The sequence below is a fragment of the Nematolebias whitei genome, chromosome 2 (assembly GCF_014905685.2).
Source record: "Nematolebias whitei isolate Nwh7 chromosome 2, NemWhi1, whole genome shotgun sequence".
Classification (NCBI taxonomy): Eukaryota; Metazoa; Chordata; class Actinopteri; order Cyprinodontiformes; family Rivulidae; genus Nematolebias; species Nematolebias whitei.
The window spans coordinates 15,970,711-15,984,420 of record NC_056499.1 but is presented as its reverse complement, the minus strand read 5'-3'; the positions used below and the strand labels follow the sequence as shown (position 1 = coordinate 15,984,420).

At 39.5% G+C, this 13,710-nt stretch overlaps 2 protein-coding genes across 2 annotated transcripts; one reads left to right on the top strand and one right to left on the bottom strand.

Annotated features, from left to right (window-relative positions):
* Window positions 1–3,938: 3,938 nt before the first annotated feature.
* On the bottom strand, window positions 3,939–6,612 carry cmc2 (C-x(9)-C motif containing 2). Its single transcript, XM_037697425.1, has 4 exons — window positions 6,323–6,612; window positions 5,078–5,193; window positions 4,920–4,991; window positions 3,939–4,814 (listed from the first exon to the last, which is right to left on the bottom strand). The coding sequence occupies exons 2-4, from the start codon at window positions 5,156–5,158 to the stop codon at window positions 4,731–4,733; spliced, it is 237 nt and encodes a 78-aa protein (XP_037553353.1). The 5' UTR covers window positions 5,159–5,193; window positions 6,323–6,612; the 3' UTR covers window positions 3,939–4,730.
* A 2,223-nt stretch (window positions 6,613–8,835) lies between these two features.
* Window positions 8,836–13,710, top strand: cenpn (centromere protein N). The gene is made up of 10 exons (XM_037693406.1): window positions 8,836–9,093; window positions 9,251–9,296; window positions 9,503–9,562; window positions 9,742–9,815; window positions 9,932–10,108; window positions 10,205–10,306; window positions 10,488–10,542; window positions 10,631–10,740; window positions 10,832–10,955; window positions 13,589–13,710. Exons 1-10 carry the CDS (start codon window positions 8,923–8,925, stop codon window positions 13,708–13,710), a joined length of 1,041 nt encoding a protein of 346 aa, XP_037549334.1. The 5' UTR covers window positions 8,836–8,922.

The following is a 13,710-nucleotide window of genomic DNA, read 5'->3' as shown; positions in this document are numbered from 1 at the left end:
TCTTGAATGTGAACAAAACAAAGGAGATGATTGTAGAGTTCAGGAGAAACAGGAACAGGTCCAACACTATTTCCATCATGGGATAAGAAGTGGAGGTGGTGGAGAAGTATAAATACCTTGGGGTTCACCTGGACAACAGACTGTACTGGAAATGCAACAGTGAAGCGTCTAAGAATGGACAGAGCAGACTGTACTTCTTGAGGAAGCTGAAGTCCTTCAGTGTTTTCAGCAAGATGCTGCATATCTTCTATAAGTCTGTTGTAGAGAGTGCTTTCTCTTCTGCCATCATCTGCTGGGGGAGCAGCGCCAGAGCAAGTGACTTAAAAAAGATCAACAAGCTCATAAAGAAGGCTGGCTCCGTTCTGGGGACTCCTCTAGAACCTTTGGAGATGACTGAGATGACTATACAAAGAAGGACTCTTCATAAAATGAAGAACATTATAGACAACCCTCAGCATCCTCTTCATCAGACTCATACAACAACAGTGTCTTCAGTCAGAGGCTTCTTAAGATCTGTTGTAAGACAGACCACTACAAGAGATCCTTCCTGTCCACAGCCATCAGCATCTAGAACAACTCTTTATTAATCCCAGAGGGAAATTAAATGTTGTAACTCATCATCCTGGTTTCATTAAAGTATTTTTGAACTGAATTGAATTTGTTAGGGTTAGCCATAAACTGTGGAGTGTGCTCGAACACCTTTCAGCAAAAACTTATTTAGGCCACTTGTTAACGGTCTCATTTGTTTGGTTCCTTGCACGTTCTTGAGAAATGCATTAGCTGGAAATTCTATACAGCTTTGCTTTTTAACAACTCTGCATCACAACAGAGCAGTACGATGTCGGCACCATCACATCTGGCCTGTTGGTCGCCTGCTCCTTTTACCCTCCGCTCATGAGCAGACGCCAGGATACATACAGCTTCTCCACTTAAGGAGGCAACTCAACAGACTAAAAACTAAGGCCACAGTTTTAGAGCTCAGTTGCTTCTTTATCATGTTGGACAAGTTTGAGTGCCCTCAGGGATCCAGAGATTCTTTTAGGTTGTTCATCAAGGAATACTGGTTGAGGGTCAAAGTACAATTCTGCAACCATGGATTCAGACTCCTGGAGCTCTTGGCATGAGGAAACAGCTTGTTGGTAAGTGGCCCTTTACCAGCAATCCCCTCCACACCTATGGAAGTGGAATACTGTTTTATCGCATGAAGTTACCAGTGGTTCAATCCCTGCTGAAACTGTCAGTACTTCGCTAATTTGGATTTTGAGGTCAAAAGTTCCGCTTAACTTATGCTTTGTTGATACCAGTTTATTCTTCTTTGTCCATCCATCCATTATCTTTTACCCACTTCTTCCATTTTGGGTCATGGGGGTCGCCGGTGCCCATGTTCAGCAATCACTATGCGAGGGGCGGGGGACACCCTGGACAGGTCTCCAGTCCATCACAGGGACACATAGAGACAAACAACCATTCACTCTCTCACTCACACCTAGGGACAATTTAGAATTACCAATCAGCCTAACATGCATGTTTTTGGTCTGTGGGAGGAAATCGGAGTACCCGGAGAAAACCCACGCATGCACGGAGAGAACATGCAAACTCCACCCAGAAAGGCCCCCGGACTGGGATTTGAACCCGGAACCTGCTCGCTGAGAGGTAACAGCTCTACCAGTTGTGCCACCGTGCTGCCCTTCATTTTTGTCTTTTTCGTAAAAACTCTGAAAATCCATTAACAACAAGTTCTGCTGTTTAAGTAGGCTACTTCAAAGAAAAGATGTAAGCTGTCCTACCTTAGAGGTAATTTTTTCTGACTTCATGTAGTCTTGAGATTTAACCATCTTTAGGCTTATGGTTATGATAAATGTTACCAGTCAACAACAGTCCTCGTCCACACCCCACTTAAACTACTCAAATCTAATAACAGACCAGGGGTCTGCAACCTGGGGCTCTGGAGTCACATGTGGGTCTTTGGTCCCTTTTCAAGTTCAAGTTAAATTTACTGTCATTTTCATCACATGGGGTACATGAGGTGGAATGAAATTATGTACACAGGGTTCCAGTTACACCCAAAGATAGCAAAATAAAAAGTATAAAAAGAAACAGTAAATAAGGATCTAAGATATAAGCTAACCAATGACAAACGCTACGCTACAAGATCTGAGATATACGCTAAACACTAGTAATGTAAAACAATACGGCATAACAACAGCAGCCCGAACACGAGTCTGTGTGAGCAAATGGGTATGAATGAATACAGCAGCATGAGATAATCAGCAGCACAGATGTCACACCAATTAAAGTTGCATTACAGTGATTTTTCTTACAGGAATTAACCTGGTTAGGGATTTATGAGTCTAACAGCTTCAGGGTAGAAGCTGTTCCTCAGTCTAGTTTATAGGCAGCACGACGACTCTGTGGTTAGCACTGTAGCAAGAAGGTCCTGGGTTTAATCCCTGGTTGGACCTTGGGTATTTCCGTGTTGAGTTTGCATTTTTCATTCAACCTTTATTTAGACAGGTATGACTGTATGTTCTTCTCATGCTTGTGTGGGTTTTCTCTAGGTACTCAAGTTTCCTCCCACAGACCAAAAACATGCATGTTAGGCCGATTCAGGCCCAGGCCTCCCTTGCAAAAGAGATCTGTGATCTCAGTGGGATTTGCCTGGTTAAATAAAGGTTAATAATAGTGGTTCTACACTTAATGCTCTGCAACTTCCTTCCTGAGGGAAGCGGGGCAAAATGTATGTGTGCTGGGTGAGTGGGGTCCTTCATGATGCAGGTGGCTCTCTTCCTGCATCTGGAGGTGTAGATGTCTGTGATGGTGGGGAGGCTGACTCCAACATTCAGCTGCTCTTTCAAGCTTTGACCAAAGCTGACATAAAACTAAATGTAATTGGTTATACAAACAACAAAAAATGATAAGTTTAAACAGTTTTCCTGTTTCGTTTTCAAATATGTGAACACTGGAGTACAAGGAGTAAAACATACTCACTTTAACTTGACGCTTTATTTCTTTATATAAAGAACTGTCACAAAGTTTGTCTATAGATTTTTTTAATTTAAAAAAAAAAAGGTTTAAAAAAATTCCCCCCTTTTCCAAGAATCTGGTCTTTTTCTTTAATAAATTTTAAAAATCATTAGATATTTTTTGCTTTATGTCACCCTTATTGACCACAAAAGCTTCATCCAGCAAACCTAAAGTGGCTCATGGGCCACCAGTTGATAACCACCGTTGTAGCAAGATGCTATGGCTCTGGACACGTTACAGTGAACAAAGGTGTAAAAATGGCCCATTTTATCATAAAGGTTGTGGACCTCTGTATTAGACACTGCTGTTACTCGTCAACACCATTATATGCAAGTCTAGTGATGTGCAAAATCCCCATTTTCACACTTACTTCTGATGTCACTTTAGTCAAATCACACATCCTTCATGCAACCACTGAAGAGAATATTACAAAGCTTAACCTCATGTGAAACAGCCGACCTGTCAAACTAAATATTCCTGATGTGGATAACAATCCCTCTGACACCTTTTCAGTTGTGTAGAAATTTAGTCTGTCTTGTCCAATCCTATTCCTCAGGCCACACTCTCATGCATACTTTAGATGTGGGGTGGTTCCACTATACTTGATTTAAAGCACTTCATTATCTCAGCAGCTTGTTATTGGGGGTTTGCAGAGGGCTCCTAATGACTGATCAGCTGAAGAAGAGAAGGGTCATACGCAGTCTCAAATGTTAAAATGCCAGGTTTCATAAAGGCAATTCTTACTTAAATACTAAAAAACTCGCTTTCTTAAATTTGGTTTAATAGTAAAGGAGTAACTAAAATAAAAGCAATAAAGTAATAAATGCAAAAAGCATGCTTTGACCCCAAAAGAATAACTACAAAAAACAATAACTGTGTCTGAAAATGAGAATTTAATTTGATTTCAAATCAGTACGAGTCTTGAATCAATGTGATTCCACATTCAAAGCAAACGTTCAATAATCTACCATGTTCACAGCAGTTTTTATTATTATTAAAAATTAATCTGTTCTCAGGACAGGTTTATGACTTCTAAAATACTGCTGAGGGATTCTGCCAGAAGGCACTGTGATCTGATGAAAGGATTATGCCCACATCTTAATTAATCTCTTTGGGGTAGTGGCTGAAAACTGCTAATAAAGCCTTTTTTTTACATACAGTTAGGTGTTTTATGTTGACCTAAATGTTATGGTAATGCTGCTCTTTTCTTTAACGGTGTCGATGAAAAATAAAATGAAATGTGCCTAAGAAACAATAATAACCTTATTATTACTGCTGGTGTTTGCGTGATTAAAAAAAAAAAACATCATCTACTGAAATCAGTGCTGCCAAGTCAAAGAGTCAACATGTAAATATGCAGCAGAAAACAAATATTTTAATATCATTGAAAGAAGAAACTAATTAAATCCACACTAAAACGTTATAGTTTATTTTGCAGCAATTCTTCAGTGGGTCTTAAGAAACTGGCCTGGTGGTTTTTGTGTTGTTTGCAGACTGAAAATCATCAAATGGGAACAAAATAACCTCTACCTTCTTATGGAGGAGGTACCGGTACTTTTAAAACTCTAATTGAACCACACAACTACTTTACAACGAGGCATAGTTCCAAAACCTCCCCAGGAGTGACAGAAAAGTCTCATGGGAAAGTTATGAACCAGTATCTGAATAGATTCAACTTGCAGAGCCAGTAAGTTACAATATTTTCTTCAGAATTCATTCTTGAGTCCTTCTTTCAACTTCTGTTTCATCGCCAGAGCATGCTGCTTGCTGCGCTCCCGCTTTTCCAATCTCTGTTGAATGGCAAGGACAGACAAACAAAAACAGATAACTACAATGAAATAAAAGTATGCGCTTATATTTAGTTCACAAAGGGCAAAGAAAAGTAGCTGACGAACCTCTTTCTTGAGGCAGTTACGCATGGCGCGGTCCATGTCATTACATTTGCCAAAAAACTTCAGGAAACTGTTCTAAAGGAAACATGAAAGAGAGTTACATTTTGTTCTGTCAGGCATGTCAAACATATGGTAATTAACAAATATAGAAACAGACATACCTCCTTGTGGCACTGCTTCAGAAGGCTTATTAGTTCATTGCACTCATCTGTGTGCAGGTGAGGGGATAGATCGGAATGCATTATGAGTTGAGGCTTACTGAACCTAAGCAGTTGCACTGAAAAGCCACAAAGAAGAGGAGGAACACTAAGAGTATGTACACACAGAAAATTCAACACCTTCACATGATGTAAAAGTCCATAACATCTAACGACATCAATTGGGATAAATCCACATTTTCCTCATGTTCTCTTTTGTTTCACTATAAACTAAACCTGGGGGTGGGCATTAAAGCTAGCAAGTCTGTTGGACTAGCCAAATATACTATTAGCATTCATGAATATCCGACACTTGAAAAATAAAAGCCCATGATTTATTGCAGTTTAAACTTTACTTTTCAATATTGATATTTTGCTCACATGTATATTGTTTGCAATAAATTTGTGAAACATTGTGCAGTCCTACTTTTTATATTTAATTTACAGTAAGCAAACATTGATCCAGGTCTTCTAAAACAGTGATTCCCAAACATGGGGTTGGGACAGCCTAAGAGTTTTAAAATAAAGCTACAAAACTTCTTTTCTCGTTAGTCCGAGATGTTTTGCTCCTCATCTGCGGAGCTTCACAGTTCAAAGAAAAGTGTTGTTTGTATCCTTTAAACTCCGTAGCGTCACTGCACTTTTGCAAGCTGAGATCAGATGTTAACTATTCTCCTCCACTCCCTTCTGAGGGTCATTCTGATATTTGCTGTTTGTCCCTTTGTAAGTCATGTAATGACAAATGAGGGTTCTTTGATCATCTCCAGAAAATAAATTAATTTTAAAAATTGCTAATGGACATATTTCCCATTATTAGATACAAAAATAAAAACTGTAAAGTGACAAATTGATCGTATTGTTTGTGTAATCATGTTATTTATTAGGGTAAATAATGCTTGCACATAATCAGCAATGATCAGTCACACTGATATTTAGAGGGTTTATATAAATTTGGGAACCACTCAAAGGATACTAACTCCTCCCCAGCCCTCTCATTTCTGTTCTGTCATTCTGATGATTAATTTTCCAGTAGTCACTTACCTGTTGACAGAGAGGAGTAAACAACAAAAATATTATTTGTGGCATTTTGCCAACCTTAAACTGTGTAACGCCTCAGAACTCAAAACCATGATGAGTTATAGACTCTACCGATAGATTTCTTTTTGCCTATTACTAACGCTTTACAGAACGGACTGAAATGTTACTTACCAGTGAGAAAACTTTGTCATCTGAGAAGTTTTCCTGCACACCGGTGATGTCACCTTAGCTAACTGCTAGGCCTCGGCTAACGTAGCATGTAAACACCTGAATCCCAAATGAATCCCAACCACAAGAAAAGCTAGTTTTTTTTCTGTGCGATAACTTTTTTTGTCTGTTTGTTTTCTTCACTTGCCTCTTCAATTATGACAGTCTTCTGATTTAATATCTAGTCTCATTCAACATCCACTGAAGGCTTAGAGGACGAGACGAGCTTCCGTAACAGATTCGCTAAACTGACGTCACATGTTGAGTGACAGTACATGTTAGCGAATCAGCGTCAGCATTTACTTCACAGAACCAATCATTTGCTGGCTTTCTAAAAAAAAAAGAAAAAAGGGCGGGACATAGGCTAGCGGAAGTTTAAAGGAAACACAAGATAATTACCATAGATATAAACACTAGATACAGCATTGACCGCTATCGCCTATTGGCACTGACGAGCTGTATGGCCGCCATCTTGGAACGGTCGACCGCTCCACTCTGACTGATTGAACTCTGCGCGTTTAATCAGTCATAGCTGAATACTAAACTCATTCTCACGATTTCCCCCTCTGTAAATCTTAGACGTACAGCCATTAAAGCTGAACACATGGTTCATTGTATCCATTGATACATGATCCTGATACATGCTCAGTGTTTTTAAATATTCTTGGTGGGGTTAACATTAACACTAATAAAATATACTTATGACAATATACTGATGCATGCTCAATAATCCAGGTAGAAAAATCCAAAAAAGTTCAATCTGGTCCTCTGGACATTCAAAAAAACAAACAAAAAACAAAACAAAGCAAAAAAATATAGAAGCGTTTCGTCTCTCATCCAAGAGACTTCCTCAGTCTGAGTTGCTGTTTTCAGCCCAGTCTCTTACTCTGTTTGTGCCGGGGGACTGGATCTTTGGGATGAACCAGTCTTTGCCGTAATGTATTTTGGGGTTTAAAAGCCACTGGGACGTTATGTTTAGAAAATAAACGTCTCAGTTTCTCTGATGGGCCTGTGATTGGAAAGTCGCAGGTTCAACTCCCGGTACCGTCAACATCAAAATGTGCGTGGAAAAGGTGAAACACCCACACCTGCCTCCACCCTCAATGGCTCCACCCTGGTCCCCTGAGCAAGGCCCTTAACCCCCACCATCTGCTCCTAAACAGGTCTCTCTAGAAAATGAGTTCTCGTGACTCAATGAGACTACCTGTATAAAAAAAAGGCTAAATGAAAAAATAAAGTTTAAAATAGAAATACTCACATCATTAGGCCAAGGTTGTGTGTAAGACGTGCACATTCCTGAGAGTGTGTGTGTGTGACGTGCACGTTCCTGAGAGGCCACAGACAGAGCAGCTCCAGCTTTTGTTGAGTTCCTGTAGTCCTGCAGTTTTCAAGGTGAAATGAAAAAACATAATGAATATGAACTTTACAGTCTATAGTTATCTGTACATATAAACACATGGAGGTGTCTCACCTTGTGACTGACAATAAAATATGTAAATTTATGAACATTAATGAACTTATAATGATGCACCTACTCTTTGAAGGTGAACTGATAATATGTTCACATAACAATAATATGTTCATCTTATTTGTGAAAAGTTATCCCCCGAGACCTGATGTCAACAGTCCGTCGATTAGAACAGAAATAAGCTGCGAAGTGCTGAGATATCTTCTGCTTTGACCAAATAAGGACGACCGCTCCAAGATGGCGGCCGAAATTCCTGCGCCGCAGCAGCCAATGAGGGATCTAGTGTTTATATCTATAATTACCATCTTTACACGTCCGTCTTTGCCTCAGTTAGGCATGCATCACAAATATGTAAATAGATTAATAATTTCTCTAGGTTAACTTTAAAAATGTCAAAACAGAACTGACAAAGAAAAACAGCACCTTTAACTAACACACTAGGCACATTTGTAACACTACTGGTTGAATTTGCGTTCATATTAGTAAATTAATCAAATTAAACTAAGAAGGTTTTTTTTTTGGTTTTGCTGAGAAAACACTGCTGCCTAAATAATTTCGTTGAAGTGGCAGACAGAAACTTTCTAATCAGCAGATGAGAATACGTTTACTCTATTTTTAATGCTTGCATAACACCAACAACGTTGTGTCTCTGGACGTTTTGAATACAGTAACTGGTTCCCAGTTGTACATTTTATACACATTTAATTTTTATTGTGTGTGCTTTTGTGTTTCCTCCTATCGTGAAAATAATATTTTTAATAAGTTAGTTTTGATTCTTTTGCGAGCATATTTTTACGAACATCTTTATTTTATCCGTCCAGGTTTGTTACATTTATTTTGTACATTAAAATAAACGTCATCAGGGAATGCTGTGTTGTAGTACCACTCCAAGCCAGCAGAGGGCGCAACAGGAAGACGGGGGATATTTTTGTCAACATGTGATTGGTTGATTCATTTCTTCGCGTTGCAGGCGGTTTGTTTAACTGGTGTCTTTTTTTAATTTAGTTCAGGGAACCTGTTGTATTATATTTACATATTTCATATTTACATATTTCCTTATACAACATCATATAGATTTTAAAACTCGAAACAAAACATGGACGAGTCCGCAACACGTTTATTGCAGCGAATCGTTCGACGGATTCCGACTCGGATGCTAAAAGCAACGTTGGAAAAGTGGGACCGACTGACGGCGCAGCAGCGACTGTCCGTGGATTTTACTGAACCAAAATGGGAGCTGGTGCAAAAACTAGTCTCTATATGTGAGGTGAGTTTTATACATACGCTATCTTATAAGTTTATATTTTAAACGGTGTGTGCTAAAATGTCAAACATCTGCTCATAGTTCGAGATAAATCAGTAAAACTACGTTGTTGTTGTGGACGTTTCAGTGAAATGTGTGTATTTTTCTTTTCCTCTCTCAGGAAAATAGATTTACAATGAAACACATCACAGAACTCGAAATGATATGTAAGTATAAATGTTGGAGTGGTCATTGTTTATGATGGCATTAACAGATGAAAGTACTTCCGGTCAATGGCACAGATCTTTACTGTCTTTTACTAACAATATAAAGCTCCAAAGTTTGTATAACTTGCAATTATTTATAATTAAAGAGAAAAGAGTAGTACTGTAAATGCATATCCAAGTGTCTCGTTTTGCTTTGTTCATCTTAGATGTCATTGAGAACCCAGACCAGGGAATGTGGAACACTTTCCAGCTTTTAGACCCTGAAGGTATGTTAAAAAAAAAAAAAAAATCAAGAGTATTTTGTATTCGAGCACATCGTTAGGCTGCATTGGTTTTATATTTTATTAAATCCTAATTTGTAGAACAGCCCTTTGTGTTTATTTATGTCACAGTGTGTTGCGCTGTAATCTATGTACTGTGTCAGTTTAATATTTTCCACTCCTAGAGGATGCTCATTCAGTGGAGCTGATGCGATTCAGGGAGCAATTTAAATCCCACCTCCGTGAGCTGATGATGAACGTAAGTCTGACGATCCTTTATGTTTAGGTCGCCGCTTCTTTAAAGGACGTTGAGAGCAAATTTGCGTTTGACGCGACGCATTTAATGACAGTTGTGCATTTTATGGTGCATCTAAGGTGTCGGTGAAAATCAAGAGGCACACAGATGAAGCTGTGTGGATTCGGATCGCGTGCGGCGGGGACAGCTTTTCTCGGCCCAACCACCTGAAACCGACGTATGTTGTTCATCATCTTCAGTCGCCTTATGTGTTCGTGAGCAGTCTGACCTCAAAGCTGAAGCCGCTGCTGTTACAGGTGAGGAAAACTTAGTGAATTCTGTAATATTTTGTAAATATGGAAGGTATCTGTTTTGTGTGTTGTCTTTCTAAAAGAGTTGTGTTTTTGTTGCAGGCATTGACTCTTTCCACTAGACATCAAGCGATTAAGGATGCTAACCTGAGTGGGCGGAAGCTGACTGCCATCAGGGACCTGCTGATGAGGGAATATCAACACGTAAGTCTCTACTAGTTGCAAACTGATTTTTATTGCTCACGCTTTATCACTTTTTCTTTACAAAATCCGTTTCACTTTCACATGTATGCCTTTGATAAACATTACAAGGATCAACTGCTTTAAATGTTCAGACTGAAAGTTTTGAGTTACTTGGATTTTGCTTCGTTTGTTTTTCATTTAGGTGTTTCCCACAAAGTATCCTAGTCCTCTGGTGGAGAACGGTCAAACCCTTTCAAGTATGTTCTGTTAATTACTTGATGTTTTTTAAGTGCGTTATGTCAGTTCTGGTTTATGACTGTTTCCTCTTTTTTTTTTTTACTGCAGACCGGCACATAGACAAAGAACAAGCTGATGCTTCAACAAACAGACGTCAGATGGCAGGTGAAGCCTTCGGCGACGGGCCGTTACCTGAGCTACAGTCTGCAGTCTATAAGGTAGCTGTCAAAGTTGCTCTCTTACTGTTACGATGCAGAATGTGACCCGTCCAGTTCATCTGGATTATGTTTCATTTTATTCCTTCTTCAGCTGGAAACCAAGTTTAAAGACCCCACCAATAAGACTATGACGGAACGGGAGGAACCGTTCAGATGTTCCGTTAAATTTTCCAGCACCAACCTCTTGGAGTCGCTGAAACACTGCGCTTCTTCAGGTACTAAGAATTTATTAGTTACACTCATTAGCAGACACGGTACCTTGAAGCCCAACGACCACCATTATAGTCCCAATGGGTAATCGTAGTAGAATATGATGGTTGTATGTTTTTTCACATTCGGGCCAGGCGAGTGTAAGGAAAAGATAAAATAACCTCCCAGTTAAACACCCGAGCACATGGCCGATGATTGCCGAAGGCTGGTGACGTCAAGACAGTAACGAGCCACAGGCAGGAGAGTGTTTTCATGTTGGAGGAGGATGTGAGTGCGGATGATTTAAGTGGAGAGAGTTGCAGCGATTTAGAGGATATCTTTGATGATTCATCTGCACGCGATGAAGAACGAAGTAGAACTGTTAGGAGTAAGTACGTAAGTAATCAAAGCCTAAAATGTTCATGCTCAATAATCCAGGTATACAAGTAAGTAAGTAAGCAAAGTTTATTTATAGAGCGCTTTTCACAGACATAAAATCACAATGCACTCAATAAAAAAAAAATCAACGTTAAATTATACAAAGAATTAAACAAGCTTAAGAAGCCCAATAAAATCATGACGTAAAAGCCTGGGAGAATTAAAGTGTTTTCAGTTGCTTTTTAAAAAAAACTCCACAGAGTCAGCAGAACAAAGCTGCAGGGGCAAACCGTTCCACAGCCTGGGGGCCACTGACTGAAAGGGCCTGTCCCCCACGTCCAAGAGGTTCTGTGTCTGGGAGCGAAGGCCACGAGCAGCAGAGCATTTAGTTAAAAGCTGACAAAGACACACAGGAGCCTGGCCATTTAAAGCTCTGTACGTCAATACAAGAACTTTGAAAAGGATTCTAGACTTCACTGGGAGCCAGTGCAGTGAATATAGAACCAGAGTGATGTGACAGTATTTGCTGGGTTTGATGAGAAGTCTGGCAGCTGCGTTCTGTATCACTTGTAGACGTGAAACAGAAGACGTGTCCAGGCAGGTAAAAAGGTCATTTCAGTAGTCCAGATGCGATGACACAATAATTTTCTCTAGGTCAGTTCTGGAGACCATAGGTCGTATTTTACAAATGTTTCTTAAATGAAAGAAAGAAGAACAGGAAATGGCCCTAATGTGAGACTCAAAGCCTAATGATGAGTCAAATGTGACTCCTAGATTTTTTACTTTTGATGTGGCTACTGGGCAAAAAGAGGCGATGACTGATTTTTGGATGTTGTTGACTGGGAGCTGTAATCAAAGTCTCCGTCTTACTAATGTTTAAAACCCAAAGGTTACTGGTGAGCCAGTCACTACTACAGGACAAACATTGAACAAGGATGGCCAACAACCAGCTGGTGTGGTCTAAACGAAAAATACAACTGAATGTCATCAGCATAAATGTGATGGGGAATATCAGAACAGGACTGAATAATGCCAGCAAATGGGATAATATAAAAGGAAAACAAAAGTGGACCCAGAACTGAGCCTTGCGGCTCCTCACAAGAGTGAAGTTATTGCTCAGCAAGGAGGGCCTTCTCTGTACATGTACAAGCCAACACGAAGGCAAGAAGACGCAGCTCCGCCAGAAGATTCATCAGTCCTGGACAGACCAACCCGGCCTGAAAACACAATTTTTACAATAAATTAATAATTTTGTGTAAAATAATTTGATTGTAAGGACCATTTGCTACTAAACCCTCTGGAATCGATGGACGAACCGGCATCTTTCAAATCATGAGTGATTTCAGTTAATTTAGTAATAAACACGCAGCCGCTCTGAGACGGACTTTGTCAAAAGTAAAGACTTAAACTATTAATCAGTTTTTAAATTGTGCTGATAGGGCGAGTACAGCCAAAGTTATGATAAGCAATTCATGCTACATCTTTTATCTGAAAGTCAGTGTCATCTTTGAAGCGGGTGGCTGCAGCAAAAAAAAGTACTTCCATCCGTTCTCGGCTATAACTCCCCACTTCTATCGAATAAACAAACATCCCCCTCACCTTCTTTCTGAGCGAGGCCCCAAGTTATTTGTCAAGTATCTAAAAAACTGCAGTGCATCGATTCGGCATTTTGTTCCTGTGATGAGTAGTCTGTCCAGAACTGAGGAAGAGACGAATGGTGTCTCGTCTGGTCCAGATCCTTTCAGCCCATGTATGGAGGTGAAGGGTTGTTTCCAAAGCGCCAGATTGAAAACTCAAAAACTCCTTTTTAAAAACAAGTTTAGTTAGTTTTCAATATTTGCCACAGAACATATTATGTCTCATATTTTGCTGGACATGGAATATGAACAAATGGTGGGTGTTGGACTTTAAGGAGGAAATTATTTTTTTATTCTCTTTGTTCCATAATTGTCCACAAGAGGGCGCACTCGCACCATCCATCTTTTATCCTTAGTGAATTATTCATTTATTCTGTAGCTGTTTTATGCCCAGAAGTGCATTTTAATAAATGTTATTTAATCAGTGTACATTTCATGAAAAATATCTGCATTTTTTTTTTTTTTTTTTGTTTTGTTTTAAATGGCAGTCAGCTACACTTTCACAAATAAAGAACATATATTTTTGCACGAAAGTGAGACGTTCAGTTGGGTTGTGTTTTTATTGGCTCATCAGTTCCCCTGCTCGCTCTGATTGTACTCTAACACTTAGTTTAACTGGTTTATGCGTTTCTTCTGTGTTTTAGGAATTGCCTCCACCCCTGTTACCCCCCTGCTGTCATCTATTCCTTTAAAAGGAAGGAATTATTTTGTGATCACGGACAACGCTCCTGGTCCGTCCTCACAAACTCGACAAGCGCAGAAATGA